Below are 20741 nucleotides of genomic sequence, written 5' to 3'. Positions count from 1 at the left end.
GGTTCCGGATCAAGTTCGCGATTTTTAACCGTCTTTATTTTAAAATTTTATTTTTTATTTTAAAATAGTCTAAATTCAAAAATAAATGTATTTTAATTTTTTTCAGTTCGGAACATGAACTAGTCATTTCGGTTCGCGATTTTAATAAACTCTAAATATCGGGTTTCGATTCTAAATTGTAATTGGAATATTTCGGTTTGGTTGCTATGGTGTCTGTTTGGTTTGAACCAAATTGTAGTCATCATTTGTTGGAGAAGAAAAATAACTATTTATTTTAAGGATAAATATTTCAATTTAACATTTTAGGGGGAAAAACAGCCACTTAAATAATTCAGGGGAAAAAAGTGCTACAAGTATATAACTCAGGAAAAAAAAGTGCTATTTTCCCTTAATATAATTTGTGTATATATTCATTTAAACCTCAATTATAATTAATTTGACTCCACATATATAAAAATTAATGAGAAATTAGATATAAAATAAACATAGTTCTTACTTAAATAATATTTTTCAAATGAATAAGTTTTTGGTGGAGATTTTTGAGAAATATTGCCTATTAATTTATTTACAAATTTTATTTAAATACGTTAGCTATATAATTAAATTAGTTATTTCAAATTCAAATAATAATAATAATAATAATAATAATAATAATAATAATAATAATAATACAAGTAACAATAAACATTAAAATCAACATAATAATAACATAATTAAACTTTTAAAAATATTAAACATTACATTGTATAGTTATACTTACATTTTTAATAGAACTAATTCTGAGCTGAAGAAATCAAATAAGGTTTTCTGTTTCTACAACCATTACTTTCTTTGCTAATTTAGAGGATGTAAAAAAATTAATTGATAAATTTGTTAAATTAATAATAGTTCGTGCATCGCACGGGACAATTACTAGTATATAAATATCACAAGGTATAATGATTTTTTTTTTTTATTCTTTTAACCTTTAAGCCTTTATTTTAACTTAAGAGATTCTAACCACTAGCTCGATTATTATTCATGCCATGGAACATGATTGCAGATAGACTTGACAATTCGTGTATACGAATTCGTTAACGTGTCAACATAATAACGATATGAATACAATAAGGCTAAACAAGGACACGACATGTTATGATTAACAGGTTCAAATTTTCAACACGAACACGATTTGTTAACGGATTAAACATGGTGACACCATATACACGTTTTGTTAACAGGTCTCGGGTCGTGTCGACATGATATGACACGAAACTCGTTTAAACCCACTAAACCTATTAATATACTCCGTATTAAAAAACTAAAATTTAAAATTAAGTTATATATATAAAAAAAAAAAAAAAAAAAAAAGTAAAACCCACAATTCAAATCCATCAAACAAACTAAAAAAATATTCAAATTATAACATTCATAAAATGATAAAATAACATCCAAAAATCATAATTAAAGAAGTACATACTAGTTTTCCGAATAAAACTAAACACAATAAAAATTCAAATTTCAAATTGTTGAACATCAATAATCGGTGTAGGATCTTAACCTAATGTTGTAAATTCATCCTTAGTCATATTCATAATATCTTTTGTAATCTCATCCATGACAATGGTTCTTACCTAATAAACAAGTTTGTATAAATAAGTTAACACGATAATATTAACGGTTCTTAATAAGTTTAACTGTTTGATCAGTTAAGACACGAAACATAATGGGTCCTTAGCAGGTCAATTCATTAACGACCCGAAACATGTTAAGGCTAAACACTAATCCGTTATTTTCATGTCAACAGGTCGTATCTGTAATTGCAAGCTCTAATTGTAGACTACTTGCAAGAAATGAACTCTAGGATTTATCCTGTGCCGAAAACAATCATTTTAGCGATGAATTACTTGGACCATTGAGGAATTATATCATTGAAATAGCATGTTCTTTTCTTCATAAGCAATACAAACATACTATCAGTTTACACAGGTTTGTAACAGCATAATGTAGAACTGTAAAAGATTTTTTATTTATTTTTAAAAGTTTTGTGGGTGAGTGGGAGCAGGGGTACAAGAAAACAAACAAGAATAGTGTTAATCTATGAACTCCAAGCAACTTCAAGCTATTAGCTTAGGTGATCCATATTGAGCAATCTTATCTTCATCAGGTGAGAGGAGAGGAGCAAAAATGGCATCCTCTACAAGGGCTTCAACCCATTCTTCAGTGCAGCCTCCCAGACTACATCAATCTGGTCTACATTGATAGCTCCTACCTCGTGGTGCGTCCACCCTTCGAGAGCATGAACCACTCCGCCTGCATGGCACGCATGAACAACGCCTCGTCCCATTGTGTACTAGTGCAGTGCCCAAAAAACAAAAAACAAAAAAAAAAAAAGTCAGAATTTAATTGGTAAAACCAAAGCCTCTAAAACAGGAAATATGTGTACCTCACATGATCCAAGCCCCTCAACATCCTTTGGAAGCTTCATTGCTGCCAACTTCCCGTAAGTGCAGTCTCTACGGAATTGGATGATAGGCGGGACTACAAATTGATGAAAATGTGTTCCTGAAGGAGCCCAGCTTTGCTCTCGAGGTGTAGCCCATTTCCCAATTATCCACGTCTGTCAACATTAGAATACATCAAATCATAATTAGCTCGATCGTCTCAAAACGATTATTTCTTTACCCTGCCAACACTCGGAGAGAAGCTTGATGCCTGGGAAAAGATGAAAGAAAGATTGATTCAATGCATAATCTTTACCTTACAGTGTTTAGCTGCTTGATACTTGGTAACTTGAACTAGGAATTTCTGGCAATCCACCGGGGCTTCACTTTGGATTTTTACGAATCTCTCAGTGGATTGGGTAAGCATCTGTAAACAACAACAGGTCAAGAGAGGAGAGAGTAAAGGAACACCATATCTCACAAAAACTTTTTAATTTGGTGCAAGGAAATATTTATCAATGTTATCGAAATTGCGGGGTGTACCAAAATTTATAAAGCAAAGTAAGTGGATGAAGTGACTTACCAAAACTCTGACTCGTCTACGTGCCAGGTAGAGCGCAATGGCCCTCCCAAGTTTGGAAGTGGCACCTGTTAGGAAGACCTCATCCACGTCCCGGGGAATGTCATTTAAGATCACAGCAGCTGTTAAGGTGTTTCCATGGACCACTCGGACTTTAAGGTCAGGATGCTTATTGACAAAGAGTGTTCCACCTCCATTCAGGCCTTCATTCTGTAACCATATTCTTCCACAAACATAACAATCAATTGATGTGACTTCCAATATTACAACTCAAACAAAATGACAACTTAAAAGTTATCTCTCCGGTCCGGTTAATAATAAGGTGAAGCGAGCACAGCTAAAGCTAAAAGCAAATAAAAAAGGAATTGAAACATTATAGACCTTGTTTAATGCAGCAAGGCTAATGACCTTGACTCCTAGCCTGTCAGCCATGAGGATAGCTTCTTCAATCTGTTTATTTATACCTTCCGCAGCAAAAGGCAAGAAATACTGCAAATGTAGCAAATCATATATCTAAGATGCCAAGCCAAAATGGAAAATACATCTTTCTTCCCTTCTAATCAATTAAATCTCAATTTCTTGTATGAGTTTCGATACATCAAAGAAGTAAGAATTATTGCATAAATACTTAACATTGAGAGCATTAAGCAGATACCTGAAAGCCAAATCTTGGAACAACCCATGTCTGGTGCACTCTTCCTCTAAGAATGTAAAAGCTAAAGAGGAAAGTCTTGGATTTTAGCCACATGGCGAGCATCACCAAGAAGGTATAAGGCCACATTGGTATCAAGAACAGCTTTGTACTGAAAGGCACTGAGCTGAATGATCGAAAAACGAATGGAGAGTGCATTGCTGACATCACGTCAACAACATGTGCAAGAAACACGAAATCGGGTGCCTTCTCATATGCACCTTCATGTGGGAAAATAATATATATGTAATTAATGAACCAAAAAAAAACATTTTTTGAAGTTTGTTTGTTGCAGACCAAATCACACTAAAAAACCAGATTCAATCAATTAGTTAGTCTAACCCATGGCCTTATAAACCCATATGTTCTCTCTTATTTTTTCAATGTGGGACTCTTAACAGTTCTTAGGAGCGAGTTTGAGGGTGTAATATGACAGCTTGGAAGTATCTGTAGTTAATACACCATGGTTGCAAAGTGGAACTAATTGAGTAACATTTGGTTGATTGAACATACAAATAATTAGGAGAGAAGAAAAATCAAACTTACTAGTCCTTGAACTTATCTCTGCCTGAAGTTCCCAAGAACGGGTGTTTATTGTCTTCCCGAGCATATCATAGAGAGGCATAAAGAGGCAAAAATTAGTCCTTTTATCCATATGGTGTAGACCGTAGTACCTGTAGAGTCAGAAAGGTGTAAGCTTCAACCGCAAGAGGCTCGTTACAAGTGATAGATGCAAATTTGATAAGAGAGGATAGATCGAGAACATTTACGTTGGGCTATAAATAAGGTACTTGAGAACTGGAATAGTCTTGAAGAGGTGACTAGGCATGATTTCAACATTGCTATACCCCAAACATCTAAGAAAATCAAATGCCAAAATATAACTGTAGATAACGATTATCGAACCATGTCCAAGAAACGCGGTTCCCAGCGTTGGAATTCCTACAATTACACACAGTAACAGATGTTCCAGAAATGCTGCACTGCCCGCTGCATCAGACATGAACGCAAGTAGTCAATAACTCAAGTTATGCAACGCAATTTACAGATGATGCATCTACCTATTTATACCTGTAAATGGATGCGGAACTTTAGAATCATGGTGTAGCCAATGATAAAGTGGATACAGATCGGAGCTATGCAATAATCTATGCATCAAATAGTAAAGCGGCTCTGAGAATCCCATATGCAAAACGAGACAGTAAACAACCCCTTTAAATTCCCAGGTGGGGAGATTAGCCAAGGAAGGGAAGCTCATATAGGCAAATGAAGCCAAAATCGCTTGAAGTATTAGGAAATTGTCCCTGTTTAAGATTCATACAAAACATGTTTTGTTTTTAAAATCACAAAGGCAGAAAAGACGGGTTGGAATGAAGTAAAATTCATACCAATGCCATTCCTTGTCGATTTGTTCAAAATCTATGCCTTGTTGAGACACCCTTTTTGCCCGGTTAAAGAATAGCATATTACTGTAAGAACTCCACAACTGATGAACAAGGCCTCTCAGCCCAGTAAGAACAAGAATATGTAAGCACCAAATATCCTCCCAGCTCTCTTTCCAAACCAGAGAATATATGAATTTTGCAATCAATGGTCCACATAACAAATACTGCTCAAGAACAAGAAAAACAATTTTCCCATTTAGAATCAACTGAAACTATATATATATATATATAATTAATAGGAATAAGTGATAAAAGAGCATGCCTTGAAATTTCCCAGGTTCTCCCATGGCCAAGCAAACAAGGCTGCATCTTTCTTCCTCATAAGAGTATTTCCTTCCTCCTCTTTGTGAACAGCACCATTTTCTTTCCCCATTTCACTGGAAAACCTGTGTGTTCTTGAAATCCAATACAGATTGATGACCTCACCAAACAGGCAAAAAGGAGAAAAAGGGTATAAATAGTAAAGAATTCAAACAAGATTGGAGAGGGGATATAAAGGAAAGCAATTGAAGTTGAAAACAGACAAAACAAAAGAAGGTTTCCCCTTGTTGTTGGATCTGTACAACCCAGTTTTCCTATCTACCCTCTTTATGTTTCTTCTAGGCTTGTAGATAGCCAGAGTATTATACAAGTAGCCCCCAAAGACAGAAACTTACAAGGCTGGGTTTACAGTTGGATTTCCCAATCATAAATTCATTAAGATTAACATCTCTTCTCCTTTCTTTTGGCATAGAACAAATTTCCCACCTATTCAAATTGACAGGCACCCAATTATCATAACCAAAATTGGGTCATTGATATATCTCCACGTTTTGCCCAAGCTGACAGCTATACGGTCTATAACCTAAGAAATTAATGCGATATGGTAGTTTTGGAGAAATTATAAATGGTTATCTGGCTGGCTAATTGTGTGGATTAAGAAAGTTGGTGGTGGGTTGCAGTTGAGAAGGGTTCAGTTTCCTTTCTACATCACAGACTTTAATCAAAAACGAAAAAAAACAAAAAAAAATTGGATCTTTCAAGAAAATCTGGGGAAAAAAATGGAGACTGGGTGTGAATGGAAGCAAAATCTACGGGTCAAGTGGACTAAAGGAGGATTATTCTGCTAAGTATTACTGTAACAATTAAGAAGAGCAGTATATGTATGGACTTTGCTGACACCCAGCGTTATAGCATAGTACCAGCAAAGCATACTAAATTGATGGGACAGGACGGTTGAACATAGATCATCCGAGGTGCAAACGTTGCTCATGGATTTCTTGTGGACTGGAAAGTGGAGCGTAAGTAGCATTTTTGACGGGTGGCGTTTTCACATTTCGTCTGTGTAATTATTTTTTTTTTCCCGGAAAATCATGCATGTAATAATGTTTTAGGGAAATGTTTTTCACTCTTACAAAACCAACACAATTTATTGTTGTTGATTATTTTTGTGTGCAATGTTTTAATTGTATGCTTATTTTAAGGGAAAGAAAATAGAGTAAATAGACACAAAAATCCTATGAGGTATATAAAATAATGAGAAAATTGCATTTTTTTATCATTCAGTTAGACCCGTAGTATAGATTTAGGGTGCGTTTGGAAACTTAGAAAATGACTTCTGGAAATCATTTTTTGAGTTTTCAGTGTTTGGTAAGATGGAGAAAATGAGGTCAATGAAAAATGATACCTTACTCAAAAGAAAATAGATATGTTTTGGAGAATATATATATAATCGCACTCAGGTGCGAATGCTTCGCCCAGGCGTGAAATAGGAATGAATTCTGTTTGTCCACGTGTCCAGATCTAATGGATGAGAAACACTGATTTTTTTAAAAAACACGGTGGCATTTTCGTAAATAATTGAATATCGAAGTGCAAGTAAAATGTATTACAAGTGCATGTAAAATGTATTATAGGTGCAAGTAAAAATTTACACTGAGCATCAATACTTATAGGTGAAAGTAGGTGCACTTGTAAGTGATTTTACTTGCACTTCGATGTTTAATTATTTACGAAAATGCCACCGCATTTTTTTTAATCCATTATATCTGGACACGTGCCGCGTGCTGATTCGTTCGTATATTTCCTCCTGGGCGCTTCATTCGCACCTGAGTGCAATTATATATATATATATATATATATATATATATATATATATATATATATATATATATATATATATAATCCACAAAGTTTAATGAGTGCGGTTCACAAAAGGATTTTATCATAAGTATCAAACAATTAAAATGTTGAAGTATACATTTATGTTCATTTTCCTGGTCATTTTTTGGAAAATGAATCAAACACACAAGGACAATTTTCCGTTGAGCAGCCAAACACCGAAGTAAATGATTCATTTTCCAGAAGTCATTTTCCTGCTTTCCATATTTTAGTTTATGAGTTTTATGTGTGATCATCTTTAACCTTTAAGTTATGTCTAAAATGACGATTTTAATTTCTCGGAAACTATTTTTGTCACCAATATATCACTTAATAAAGTGGTTGACTTGGTACTTCAGATACTAAAATTGTCATTTTTATGCTTAATTTAGGGGTTAAAGATGGTCACATGTACAACTCAATGAATAACTCTGCACCACATGTATAATTGGAGGACAAAAATATAATTTCCTCTCAAACAAAAGAAAGAAATAAATAATAGAATATTAATATTATTATTTTGTTGTGTGATTTTAAACGACTTTTAAAAAAAAAAAAAAAGGTAAAACCTTGTGTGAAACCATCTCACATATCCTTGTTCGTGAGACAGGTTGGGTTAAGATCAAATATAATATTTATACTGAAAAATGTAATACTAATAAGGGATAAAATGTTTATTACTTCTATGGAAAAATGTAATACTTTTGAAGAAAAATGTAATACTTGGTTATCATATCCGAAAAATGTAATACTTTTACTCATATGGGCCTGCTATGCTAGTGAGTTATTATGAAGGTTATGAAATTAATGGATATACATTTTATACATAACGACAAGATGAAAAGAGTGCGGTGTAAAATAGTGGGGTTGTCATAGAAGATGCGTTCGTATAGATGAATTGAGTTTTACTTTGGTTGATTTTGGCCAGTTAAGTTATCATGACGAACCATTCATACTTGCATCACAGGCAAAACATGTAGTGTTTTATTATTATGATCCTGTTGATAATAAGTGGTCAGTTGTCTTATAAGGCAAAACAAGTATTGTTGGTGTTGCCGTGATGGAGATGTTGTTGATGAAGAAGAGTATGATCATTTTGATGAAGTTCCTCAGCTCCATTTTTTATTGGCATTCAGTCCTTACCTTTAGAGGAAGATAACCTTGAAATTAGTTACATGTGATCATGAACAAGGATTGTGGGTTGACCATCAGATATCATAATTTTTTATTGTAAGATTAATAAATTGTTTGCAATAACCTTTTTTTTTTTTGTATTTTATTGGACTTGATATGCAATATAACATGTTTATTGATGTTTTTTTTCCTGTGCAGGTATATATACGTATAGAGAGAGATCTATTCAAATGACTGACAAGTATATTAACCCGTACATTCTTCAGACTTGATTGAAGGTATTTATAGGACGATTTGAAATATATCCATTGGAGGGAAATAAATTTCAAACGCCTCTTAACCCTGGGGTAATGACCAACGGATATTGCGAAATGTTACTTTATGTCAGGGTTTTCCAACCATTGACATGCCTTTACCTAGTGCACCTTACTTTTTTGTACTGCACCTTTTGTCTAGGCTTTTAAGAAAAATCACCGGAATGTGTACCTAGGACTTCAATTGCCTTGGTAACATTTTGCATAAAGTTCATGACTCTTAAAATTTTGAACTGTTCGCTCAGAGAATGTCTCGAACGGTTGATCCGAGAGGTCAGCTCTTACCTTTCGAGTTTAACTCTTCGTATCATAACCTTTGTAACATTTCGGAGATAACTATCAAATAGTCATTCCTACTACTCGAATAAGTTAACTGTTTGCTGAGTTAACTCTTCGAATCCCTGCTACTCGGTTTGGTTGACCCTTCCACTCTTTAGTCATTGCAACCTTCCAGTCTTCTGAGTCTTCTAGTCTTCGTATTTAACTCTTCATTGCTTCTACTCTTTGTAGCTCCTCGTTCTCTTTAACTCCTCGTTTGAGAGAGAGTTTACTGCTCGAAGTGTAACTCTTTGAGTTATAGTTCTGACTCCTCAGAACTATTCGAACATAACATAATTCCTAAGTCTAGAAGAATAAAGTGGGTTGGGAACTAAAATTTACTAAGTTTTTGGTATCATCAAAATCTAATTTATACTTGTTCCAAACAAATTTGAATTATTAGTGAAAATAAATAAAATAATTATGTGCACAAGAAAACTAGGGAATATTTGAGTTCTCAAACCGAACCTAAATCCGAGCCTAGCTTGGTCTAACCCATCAGAACAATGATGAAAGTCAAAGCAATCAATATGGACGGTGGGTAGTGGTCAAGAGTTGGAACGGTTCTTAGAGTCCAACGCATTACCGCCTCATCAAAGAGCAGTTAAGAAGGAGCGTGCACAACAATTACTGATGAGCCAGACACTTATGATGAGGAGTCGTTGTACTTATTAGGAGGTCGTTAGTGCCTTTATTGTAGCCGTTACAATTGTATAGTATAAAAGCTAAACCCATGTAACAAGTAGGGGGACATTCTGATTTCCAGTACAGAAACTATAGCAAAACAATTTACCTTTACTCACTTATACAAATATACTCCGGTAACATTTTTACCATCATTGGTGCTTTCATTGAGAGGATATATCAAATCTCAAGCAAATACGTTGTACAATTAGAAGAGATGGCTCGTTCAGGATCCAACAACTCCAGCCATGTCCTCCTCAAAGACAAAGAGGGGGTACGATCAGATCATGGAAGAAGGAGACAAGAATCTAGAGGAGGAATCCGTGTAGCGCAAAAAACATGTTATTCGCTAAAACACACAAGATCAACAATATGATTATTGATGTAACTATTGTTCATGGTCCGCCCTAATCAACTTTGTTGAATAAAAAAAAATTACATTTGTCCATGGAGGCCTTGTGTTAGTAAAGTAGGAGGCATGTCCTCATCCACCATGCTCAGGGCCAAAGAAGAAAGGTCGAGGCCATGTCCTCGTACTCATTTGAATAAGGGATATCATCGTTCCAAAAAAATAAAAAAAAAACAAAAAAAAAAAAAAAAAAAAAAAAAACTAACACACTCTATTCCTAAGGGTCGGCACGTGATCCGATTTGGCTAGCTACCCGACGGAAGGACGCTTTATTGGTCAAGCTCAAGGTTTGGTTATGAAAGCGCTATTCTCTAAGGAATGATACGAGGTCTAACCTCGCTCACTATCCTATGGAAGAGCCGACCTTTGGCCGAGCCTACGGCCGGTCGAAGTAAGCTACGAACACACACACAAAAAACTACAAAACAAAAAAAAAGAACAAAAAACAAAAAACAAAAAAAAAACAAAAACAAAAACAAAAAACAACAACAACAAAAAAAAAAAAGAGAAAACGAATAATGGGTAAAAAAAAAAGTGGTCGAGGAGCTTTGGTCGAGGCAATGGCCGAGGCGATCTTCGGCATGTACCATGGCCGAGGCGGCCCTCGACCATGGCTTTGGCCAAGGCAATCCTCCGCGTCGGCACTTTGATGAGCCCACTCCTGCGCCGACATTTTGATGAGCCGACCCCATGCCGGCACTTTGATGAGTCCGCCCGCGCCGGCAGTCTGATGAGCCGGACCCGCGTCCAAGGAGAACCTTCGAGGAGGCAAACACAAAAAAAAAAAAAAAAAAAAAAAAAAAAAAAATCGCGCGGGACACTTTGATGAGCTGGCCCCGTGCCGGCACTTTGATGAGCTGGCCCCGTGCCGGCACTTTGATGAGCTGGTCCCGCACCCGAGGGGAACCTTCGAGGAGGCAACCACAAAAACATAAAAAAAAAAAAAAAAAAAAAAAAAGTTCCAACTCATCTCATTTCTCTACGCTCGTAGTTTGCGGACAAGAGGCTGATGAGATATTCAATGAACATTCGCTATTGTTACTCCCTAGCTGACTCTGCTACGCTCTCCTCTCGGGAGTAGGGGGGCTAGTGACAGGATAATTGGACAATGTACTGGATCCGACCCGGTGCACTTGGTCTAACCCATCAGAGCAATGATGACAGTCAAAACAATCAATATGGACGGTGGGTAGTGGTCAAGAGTTCGAACGGTTCTTAGAGTCCAACGCATTACCGCCTCATCAAAGAGCAGTTAAGAAGGAGCGCACACAACAATTACTGAGGAGCTGATGAGGAGTCGTTGTACTTATTAGTGCCTTTATTGTAGCCGTTACAATTGTACAGTATAAAAGCTGAGCTCATATAACAAGTAGGGGGACATTCTGATTTCCTGTACAGAAACTATAGCAAAACAATTTACCTTTACTCATTTATACAAATATACTCCGGTAACATTTTTACCGTCAATTACTTTTAGTGCATTTTCTGGTCAAATATTTACTAATACTACATATCAATCAATTCAGACTTATATCACATCTATTTATGAGCAAATTGTAGATATTTGCATTAAATTAAATTTCAAAGCTGCTAACTTGCATGCAAGTTATCTTGAAAGTTGGTTTGTATAGTAAGTCTATATATGAAACTCATAAGTACTTACCAAACTGTACAACATATGAATGCTTTACCAGACATGAAATTATGAGTAGTATAATGCATGTCCTTAATGTACATATTGAACTTGAATTGGGATTACTACTAATTTCTAACACCAACTGCTGGTACTATACAAAACTCAGAACCTTAAACTTCAATCATAAATATATACAAATTGAATGGATAATTTTAATTTGGTGGGTGGGCCTATAATTTCTTAGTATGCGACTAGCAAGCTGATATCTATCTATCAAGATAAACTTGTTATGATCTCATATCAATTCCACATCCTTGATGAGTATTACTTAATTTAATTACATGAATCTAGGTCAAACAACTCTTATTATATCAATTTTCAATAGATAGCGAATTCTCCCATACGTTCATCAAAGATCTACATTGGAATATAATTGAGAGGAGCCAAAGTTAGAGGACATCCAATATGCAGACTTATTTGATTCCCTATAAATGTGTTTAATAGAGCAATTCCAACCATAGTGTACAGATCTCCATGATTATGTTGAGATCAGATAACTTATATTTTTTGATGAAAACAAATTTTTATTGATAAATTTTAATATTAAATCAATGAAATTATATGTATAAATCTTATGTACTAATCTTTGATTTATAAGAAAGTTCGCAGTCATTATTCGAAGGTCGTGTGCTCTAGGTGAAACTTATCTTGTGACCTTAGTAGACAAAAGACCACAAAGGAGATAAACCAGCTTAGGCTGCCCATAGCTTACCAACTCAAATTAAAGAAAAAAAAAAGAATCAATAAATAACTTCAAACTTTGTGGTTATCAAGTTAACTGTTTGACCAACTCGGAGGTTGTAAAGTTTGGTGAGTTGATCACGGGCTTCATATATAGATCAGACTTACTAAACAAACTCAATTTTCAAGATGACTAGCATCACCAGCATGCAAGTTGGCAGATTCGAAACTTAATGCAAATATCTACAATTATTGACACACCAAATGCTCATAAATTCATTGCTATGAAAGGAGTGGCAAACTGAGTGAGAAGTTTGCTTCTTGTATTAGAAATTCACAAATTCAATTATTATCAACAACCTCTAGATTAAATTTGTTGCACAAAATCTATGAAATTTATACAATACACTATCAAATAATGGTTGGAGTTTCCCTCAACTCCAAATAATAATAATAACAACAACAACAATAACAACAATAACAACAACAACAACAACAACAACAACAATAATAATAATAATAATAATAATAATAATAATAATAATAATAATAATAATAATAATCCTTTATATAATAAAGCTATATGGTTTGGGAAATATTTAATGTTACAATTAATGCAACAACATCCTTTATTATAAATAAATAAAAAAAAACACAACATTTAAAAAATAAAATAGCTATATATTATATAATCATATAAAAAATATACTTTTGAAAAATAAAATAGCTATATATTATATAATCATATAAAAAATGTGTTCAATTAGAGTTTAAATTTACACCTACAAAATTTGAAATTTGCTTTCCAAATGTAATTATCTTAGTTATTATTCGTATTGTGAAAATTATAATATAGATGAAATACAATTAAGAATAAATCCATGTATTTATGTAAATTCTCTCTATAAATTTATTTGAATATGCACATAATTAGAGATTATATTAACCATACAAAATTATAATTTTAATTTTAATTGTAATTTTGTATTCTATAAAAATAATAAATACTTGACCAATAAAACTCAAAAATATTATTATATTAAATAATTTAAAATATTTTATTTTTTCTATTTTTATTTATATTTATAATAACATAATTTTTTCCCGTGCATCGCGCGGGTGAATTACTAGTAATAATAATAATAGCTCATAATAATAATAATAATAATAATAATAATAATAATAATAATAATAATAATAATAATAATAATAATAATAATAATAATAGCTCATAACTACATATGAATGCCTTACCAAGTTACCAGGCATGAAATGAAAAAAGTAAATACCAGAATGCATGCGTGTCCTTAATGTAGTGATGTGATTAATTACAATTAAATTTAAACACCAACCTACTATAAAAGTCAAAATAAACGTCCACTCGTAAATATCTACAAGTTGTCCTGAAAATTTTGTCCATAAAAGACAAAATTCTCTCGTTGTTTCAAAACACAAACTAGAACCGAACAAAATATATAGTAAAAAGATAAATTACAGTAATTCAACAATCTATTAGATGAGATGACCAATACTTAATGCTCACAATAATCTATCACTTAAAAATCAATTGAGCTACTCATGCAAGTATGTCAATTCTACTAATATATAGCTTTAAGTCTTTAACATATATGACGGTTGAGGTATAGGTTCTTAGTATGAGATTTGCTGGTTGATTTCTATTGAGTGAAATTTGTTATGATCTAATTGCATCGGTTGTCTAAAAAGTTGAAAAATATATATGCAGTAATTATGTTTGAAAGATTCTTTCATTTTGATATGATCACGGTTCAGTTTGATCCGTCTAATTTGAATTGAATCGTGTACGGTAAGAACTTAATTTAAACCTGAACTATATAGATAGTTTCTGTTCTAGTTCAGAAGTTCTAAATTATATTTAAAAAAAAACAATAACAAAAAAAAAACAATAACAAAAATTTAAAGTAAATATTACATCATATTTAATTAAAGTTTAAATAACAATTATTTGATTAATGGTTAAACATTAAATTTTAAATAACAATTTAAAGTTTAATTATAACAATTATTTTTATTTGTTAGTTTAATTTTGAAGTTTAAATATTTGATATAACCATTTAAAAAATTAGAATGAAAAAAATTCAAAAAAAAAAAATTGTAGAATTTGAACTATTTTAAAAATAGAAAACAAAATTAAAGGAAAAAAAAAAAAAAGAGAATAGAATCAACAGTTCAAGCTGAAATCGTCCTAAAAGGTTCCTATTCTGATTCACCATTTTTCAGAATCGAAAACCACCAATTCAGAATCAGAACCGAATCATGGTCTTCCCTACTTTCACCTATTGAATTGATCTTGTAGATGATTTGAATGTCTATGATTGGTGCTCTTATTGTGAGCAATTGTTGTTGGGTAATAAAGTGGAAAAATTCCAAAATAATAATCCTACAGAAAGATTATTATTATATGGGAAAACAGAAAAAAAAACTGGAAAGGAAAAGGTGGAAAAACTGGGTAAAGGTTAGCACGAGTTTGAACACAATGTTCTTTTCCTTAAAACCTTATTTGCTACCTCCCACAAGTGTTAGGAGCGTTGTAGCCTATGTTTCCTAGGATAAAACGTGCTACGATTCTTTGTTTAAGCACCCAAACAAAGAACCCGGCAAACAAAACAAGGTATGAACATTGTTTGGCTAAAGAAGAGAGTAAAAGCAGAAGTTTTGAAGCTAAAGCGTACTGGAATTCCTTTGTTTCTGTAGTGTGTGAAAAGCTTCTGCCCTACCTCTCTTTATATAGGGTTGTTGGAGGGATAGCATTCAACATGGCTATTAAATTGGTATTAAAATCAATTGTGTAACACCTGTAATAGCCACCCACTAACTAGGATTAAACTCAGATTTAAAACAGTATTAATTCCGTAACAGATGAGTTTAATCTTCACAACAAACAACTTTCGCGTTTCAGACTTGTAATACCCACTATCTTGGAAATAAAAAAATATACCTATGTTATTAAAATAGGTCAACAAGTCAAAGGTTATTAAAATTGATATTGGATGAATTTACTAAATTACCCCTCTTTACCCTTAAAGATTAAGGAACCACTTTGGTCTTGGATAAACATTTCATTTGAAAGAAGATAAGGGGAGCTAACTAGAGAGAGATAGGGGAAGGAAAAATCTTGGAGCTTTGATCTCCATCTTCTTCAAGCTTAGATCTCAAAGCTATTGGAGTATTCTAGGTAAGTTTGACCTCTATATTTCACTCTTTGAGTTGGGTTTATCACTTGAGCCCTAAGATTAATGTTTGAAAATATTAGGGATTTTGACAAGGAGTATTTGGGCGAACTTAATAGCTAAGATTTGGATGTTTTTAGGTAAGTGATTAACTTTTCTCTCCTTATTTTGGAAAACCCCTAAATATTATGAAATAATCTCCACTACTTTGAATCCCCATTTTAAGCTTAGTATGAGTTAAAAATATTTTGGACTATGATTATGTTTTGGGTCTGAAATGCTAAGCTGAATTCTGGATTGAAATTGTATTTGGGTTCGTTGGAACTGTGATTTCGGAATGTATTTTAAGCTAAATTAATTCTGACTGATATAGTCACCATCTGTAGAGACGGTAGAGTGGTTTTGTGGCTGTTGTGCAGGTAGTAGGGCATGGGTTCAACTTCAACAGCCAGCATATTGTGTGTGTTTGTTTTATATCATATGCCTTATAAAAATGGTTTGTTTGTTTAAAGTGAGACTTGAATTCTTAACCTCTTGTTTATTAACTTTAAGTTCTTTCCACCTAAGCCATTTCAATCCTTTTGAAATTACTTTGGTTTAATAAACCATTCTATGATGTTTAAAGAGTTATGTACTAAGAAAATTATTATTTTGAGAATGGTTTATACCTTGCATATTTCTTAGTTTGATAAACTTATTACCTATTTTGGAAATATGAAATTTGTTATGTGATTTTAAGCAAATGATTTTTGCTACATCGGGCTATTTGATTATAAGAACTATTTTGATTATTTGATCAAACTCATGAGGCAACCTACATTTTGTTGTTTGTTTTGTTTGGCCTGGAACGTTCCTAATTGCTCATTCCGAATCGTCGAGCTTGACTCATTCCGAATCGTCGAGTCTTTCGAATTATTTGTTGGAACGTTCCATCCGGCTCATTCTGAATCGTCGAGCCTGACTCATTCCGAATCGTCGAGTCTTTTTGGACCAATATACCGATAAGGGCATGTGCCACATAATATAATGGTGGTTGTAGGTTGCCAATGAGTTATATGTAAAGGAATGATTGGTGCTTTTGAAAGTATTGTATTATGAAATAATATTGATGCCCATGTAGCTAAAGTTTTTCGTTTTGGGAATTTGTGTATAGTATGATGGAAGTATGTTATGATTTTGATATAATTTAAGGATTGAGTTTTGCATCTAGTTATTACTCTAAAGCTTTTTGTATTATATTGGGGCTACTTGATCCGGGGTTGAGAGGAGTATCACTTACTGGGCATTAGCTCATTATTTGTATTTTTCTCATGTTTCAGAGTAGTTAAGGACATGTGAATAGCACGAGCACAAGTGGTTGGGTCTCGAAGGTGACTTTTGAAACTTGGAGACTTAGTCCTAGTTTTGGAGCTTATCATGGATTTTTGTTTATTTAGACTTTCCCTTTGACCCTTTGTATTTTTGGTAGACCATTGTGCTTGGTTTTGGTGCTTGTGATGCATTTTGGACATACTACTCTTAATTATAAATATCTAATAGTGGATTTGATGAGTTTTTGGGAAGAACAAGTCGATTATATTTTGTAATTTTGGGTTGTGGAATTAATGTATATTCAAGTGTTATTATGAAGATTCTGAGAGGTATGTATGGTTAGGCTTCCTATTGTTACAGGTCTTCACGTAACGATACGGCCGTGTCATGTCCTAAAAGTGGGGCGTGACAGAGTGGTATCAGAGCCTAGGTTTAAATCCTTAGTTGGTCAAGAAGTTAAGTTTGAATTTTTGTAAGATTAGGCTTTAACCTAGCGAATGATAAGTTTAGGCTTTGGGCAAATTTTGGATGTGGTTTCCTAAACATTTTCGCTAATGTGGTCATACTTTCTCTGTTTTGAATTTAAGAAGTATTGCTTTACAAGGATCAGAGGGGATGTTCCTACATGTGGTTGAACTCATCGAGTTAGGCTGTTGTTAAATGTGTCGCCTATTCGGAATGTGGTTGTAGATGTTTTTGTGTTGTGTGATTCAAGTTCTTCGCATTATTTTATTTATGAGAAGTTGCAAAGGATTTAAATTTGCAAGCTAAGAAGTTGAGTGATCATTTGTATGTTAATAATCGTATGGGGAAGATGGTGGTGACAGATACTTGGTTTCAAGATTGTCATCTACAAATTAATGGGAGTGATGTGTCAATTGATTTAATTCAGCTCGATATGCAGGATTTAGATGTGATATTAGGAATGGATTGGCTATCCAGAAACTATGCCACATTGATTGCGCTCATTGGAATGTGGTGTTTCAAATTCCTGGACAATCTATCTTTACTAGTGGGATACTTTCCTAGGAGTGGAGTGTTGGTTTCGAAAGTGCCATTGAAAGTAATTTCTGCATTGAAAGCTAAGAAAGAATTGGCAAAAGGGTGTAGCGGTTTCTTGACTTATGTAATGGATACCCACCAGAAAGAAGTTAAGTTAGATGATATCCTAGTTGTTAAGGAATTTACATACGTTTTCCTAGAGCATTTACATAGGTTACCTCTAGATAGAGAAATTGAGTTTGAAATAGAGGTTGTTCCAGAACTATTCCAATCTCAAAGGCCCCTTACCGCATGGCACCATCTGAGCTACGTGAGTTAAAGGTGCTAAATACCTTTAAAAAAATTGATTTGAGATTAGGGTACCATCAATTGAAGGTTAAAGCTATTGATGTACCCAAGACTACTTTTAGGACCTGGTATGGCCATTATGAATTTTTGGTGATGCCGTTCGGACTAACTAATGCTCTTACTTTCTTTATGGATTTAATGAATAGGGTCCTCAAGTCGTTTCTGGACAAATTTGTTGTGGTATTTATTGATGACATTTTGCAATATTCAAAGAGTGAGGAAGAACATGCTCAACATCTAAGGACCATCTTGCACACCTTGAAGGGAAATGAATTGTATGCCAAGCTAAGTAAATGTGAATTTTGGCGTAAAGAGGTATCTTTTCTTGGTCATGTAATTTCTAGAGACGGGATTTCTGTAGACACAACTAAGGTTGAAGCAATAGCACAATGGCCGAGACCCACTAATGTTACAGAATTGAAGAGTTTTCTGGGTTTAGCAAGTTATTACAAGAGATTTGTGAAAGACTTCTCATTAATAACTGTGTCATTGATTCGGTTAACTCGGAAGGGTATAAAGTTTAATTGGGATGAGGAGTGTGAGAAGAACTTTCAAGAATTAAAGGAATTATTGGTTAGTGCACCTATCTTAGCCCTATTATCTGGGGAAGAAAGATTTGTTATTTATAGTGATGCTTCAAGAAGCGGATTAGGATATGTGTTGATGCAAAATGATAAGGTGGTAGCCTATGCCTCTTGACAATTGAAGTCTCATGAAGTTAACAACCCCACTCATGACTTAGAACTAGCAGCTATGGTTTTTGCTTTAAAATTTTGGAGGCACTACCTGTATGGAGAATCTTGTCAAATATTTTCAGACCATAAGAGTTTGGAGTGCCTCTTTACCCAAAAGGAAATGAAGATGAGACAACGATGATGGTTGGAGATAATAAAAGAATATAACCTCACTATTAATTATCATCCATCTAAAGCTAACATGGTAGCTGGTGCTTTAAGTCGTAAGTTTTCCACGGTTAATGTGATAGTGGTAACTACTCAAACCCAATTGTTGAAAGATTTTCAAGATTTAAAAGTTGAGGTTATTTTGCAAAATAAGCAAGGAAGGATATTAGAAACTATGATTACAAAACCGGTATTATTAGATCGCATTAAAGTTGCCTAAGTTGATTAAGATTCGTGGGAAAAATACAATTTGGGTTACTGTGGATCGATTCACTAAGCTTGCACATTTTTATACCCATTAAGAAGACCTAGCTAAGTTGTATGTGAAAGAAGTTGTAAGGTTTCATGGTGTACCTGTTAGTATAGTATCTGACTAAAACTCTTGATTTGTGTCAAAATTTTGGAGAAGCTTATAATGAGCCATGGGGACTGAATTAAAATTAAGCACTGCATTTCATCCACAAACAGATGGGCAAACCGAGAGGACTATTCTTACCTTGGAGGATATGCTTCGAGCTTGTGGCTTGGATTTCAAGGGTAGTTGGAGTAAATACTTAACTTAAATTGAGTTTGCATATAACAATAGCTACCAATTGAGTATAGGAATGTCACCTTTTGAAGCTTAATTTGGAAAGAAATGTAGATCTCCTTTATATTACGATGAAGTTGGAGAAAGAAAGATCTTAGAGCCAAAACCTGTACAACTCACATTTGAGAAGATTCAATTAATTAGGAAAAAAATTAAAGCTTCCCAAGACAGACAAAAGAGCTGGGCTAACTTGAAAAGAAGAAAATTGAAATTCAAAGTTGGAGATTTTGTGTATTTAAAAGTTTCACCATCTCGAGGAGTAATGAGGTTTGGAGAAAAAGGAAAACTATGTGCACATTACAGTGGACCATTTGAGATTTTGAGTAGAGTTGGTAGTTTGGCTTATGAGCTAGCCCTACCACCACAACTAGCTGGAGTACACTATGTATTCCATGTATCAATGCTACGAAGATACATTGCAGATCCGGGTCATGTTGTGGAGTATCAACCTTTGCAAGTTAGGGATGACTTAACTTATGAAGAAGTACATCTTCGCATCATTGACCAAAAGGAACAAGTATTGAGGTCCCGAGTAATCCCATTTGTTAAAGTGCAATGTTCACATCATACTCCAAGAGAAGCAACATGGGAAAAGGAAGATGATATGAAGGATAGCTATCCTAAACTCTTCAAGTTTGATGTTATGTAAGTTTCGAGGACGAAACTTATTTTAAGGTGGGGAGATTGTAATACCCACTATCTTGGAAATAAAAAAATATACCTATGTTATTAAAATAGGTCAACAAGTCAAAGGTTATTAAAATTGATATTGGATGAATTTACTAAATTACCCCTCTTTACCCTTAAAGATTAAGGAACCACTTTGGTCTTGGATAAACATTTCATTTGAAAGAAGATAAGGGGAG

At 33.8% G+C, this 20741-nt stretch overlaps 2 protein-coding genes across 4 annotated transcripts; one reads left to right on the top strand and one right to left on the bottom strand.

The window, feature by feature from the left end:
* Nucleotides 1–1882: 1882 nt before the first annotated feature.
* LOC109152539 (protein ECERIFERUM 3-like) lies at nucleotides 1883–15648 on the bottom strand. 3 transcript variants are annotated; one of them, XM_019300239.1, is made up of 13 exons: nucleotides 15642–15648; nucleotides 12621–12623; nucleotides 5402–5525; nucleotides 5083–5303; nucleotides 4766–4998; nucleotides 4465–4684; nucleotides 4241–4368; nucleotides 3659–3915; nucleotides 3385–3492; nucleotides 3007–3213; nucleotides 2740–2850; nucleotides 2426–2599; nucleotides 1883–2332 (listed from the first exon to the last, which is right to left on the bottom strand). In XM_019300239.1, exons 3-13 carry the CDS (start codon nucleotides 5510–5512, stop codon nucleotides 2177–2179), a joined length of 1926 nt encoding a protein of 641 aa, XP_019155784.1. In that variant the 5' UTR covers nucleotides 5513–5525; nucleotides 12621–12623; nucleotides 15642–15648; the 3' UTR covers nucleotides 1883–2176. The 3 variants fall into 3 exon arrangements, with proteins under 3 accessions (XP_019155784.1, XP_019155783.1, XP_019155785.1); XM_019300238.1 differs by lacking the exons at nucleotides 12621–12623; nucleotides 15642–15648 and adding an exon at nucleotides 5796–6355 and having other exon boundaries at nucleotides 5402–5534; XM_019300240.1 differs by lacking the exons at nucleotides 12621–12623; nucleotides 15642–15648 and adding an exon at nucleotides 5887–6355 and having other exon boundaries at nucleotides 5402–5516.
* A 4060-nt stretch (nucleotides 15649–19708) lies between these two features.
* LOC109152535 lies at nucleotides 19709–20524 on the top strand. The gene is made up of 2 exons (XM_019300233.1): nucleotides 19709–19832; nucleotides 19953–20524. Exons 1-2 carry the CDS (start codon nucleotides 19709–19711, stop codon nucleotides 20522–20524), a joined length of 696 nt encoding a protein of 231 aa, XP_019155778.1.
* Nucleotides 20525–20741: the final 217 nt, after the last annotated feature.

Source organism: Ipomoea nil, unplaced genomic scaffold (assembly GCF_001879475.1).
Source record: "Ipomoea nil cultivar Tokyo-kokei standard unplaced genomic scaffold, Asagao_1.1 scaffold2426, whole genome shotgun sequence".
Lineage (NCBI taxonomy): Eukaryota > Viridiplantae > Streptophyta > Magnoliopsida > Solanales > Convolvulaceae > Ipomoea > Ipomoea nil.
The sequence above is the reverse complement of the archived record's forward strand: the minus strand, read 5'-3'. Positions and strand labels throughout refer to the sequence as shown.

What these genes read in the sequence shown, in the direction of transcription:
- LOC109152539 (XM_019300239.1), bottom strand. Translation starts at nt 5,512, where the DNA reads ATGGGGAAAGAAAATGGTGCTGTTCACAAAGAGGAGGAAGGAAATACT. An exon ending in TACCTTATTTATAGCCCAAC is followed by an intron (nt 4,369 to 4,464) that starts GTAAATGTTCTC and finishes CTGACTCTACAG; the next exon opens with GTACTACGGTCTACACCATA. An exon ending in AAGCAGCTAAACACTGTAAG is followed by an intron (nt 2,600 to 2,739) that starts GTAAAGATTATG and finishes TAATGTTGACAG; the next exon opens with ACGTGGATAATTGGGAAATG.
- LOC109152535 (XM_019300233.1), top strand. Translation starts at nt 19,709, where the DNA reads ATGGGGACTGAATTAAAATTAAGCACTGCATTTCATCCACAAACAGAT. An exon ending in GGATTTCAAGGGTAGTTGGA is followed by an intron (nt 19,833 to 19,952) that starts GTAAATACTTAA and finishes ATTACGATGAAG; the next exon opens with TTGGAGAAAGAAAGATCTTA.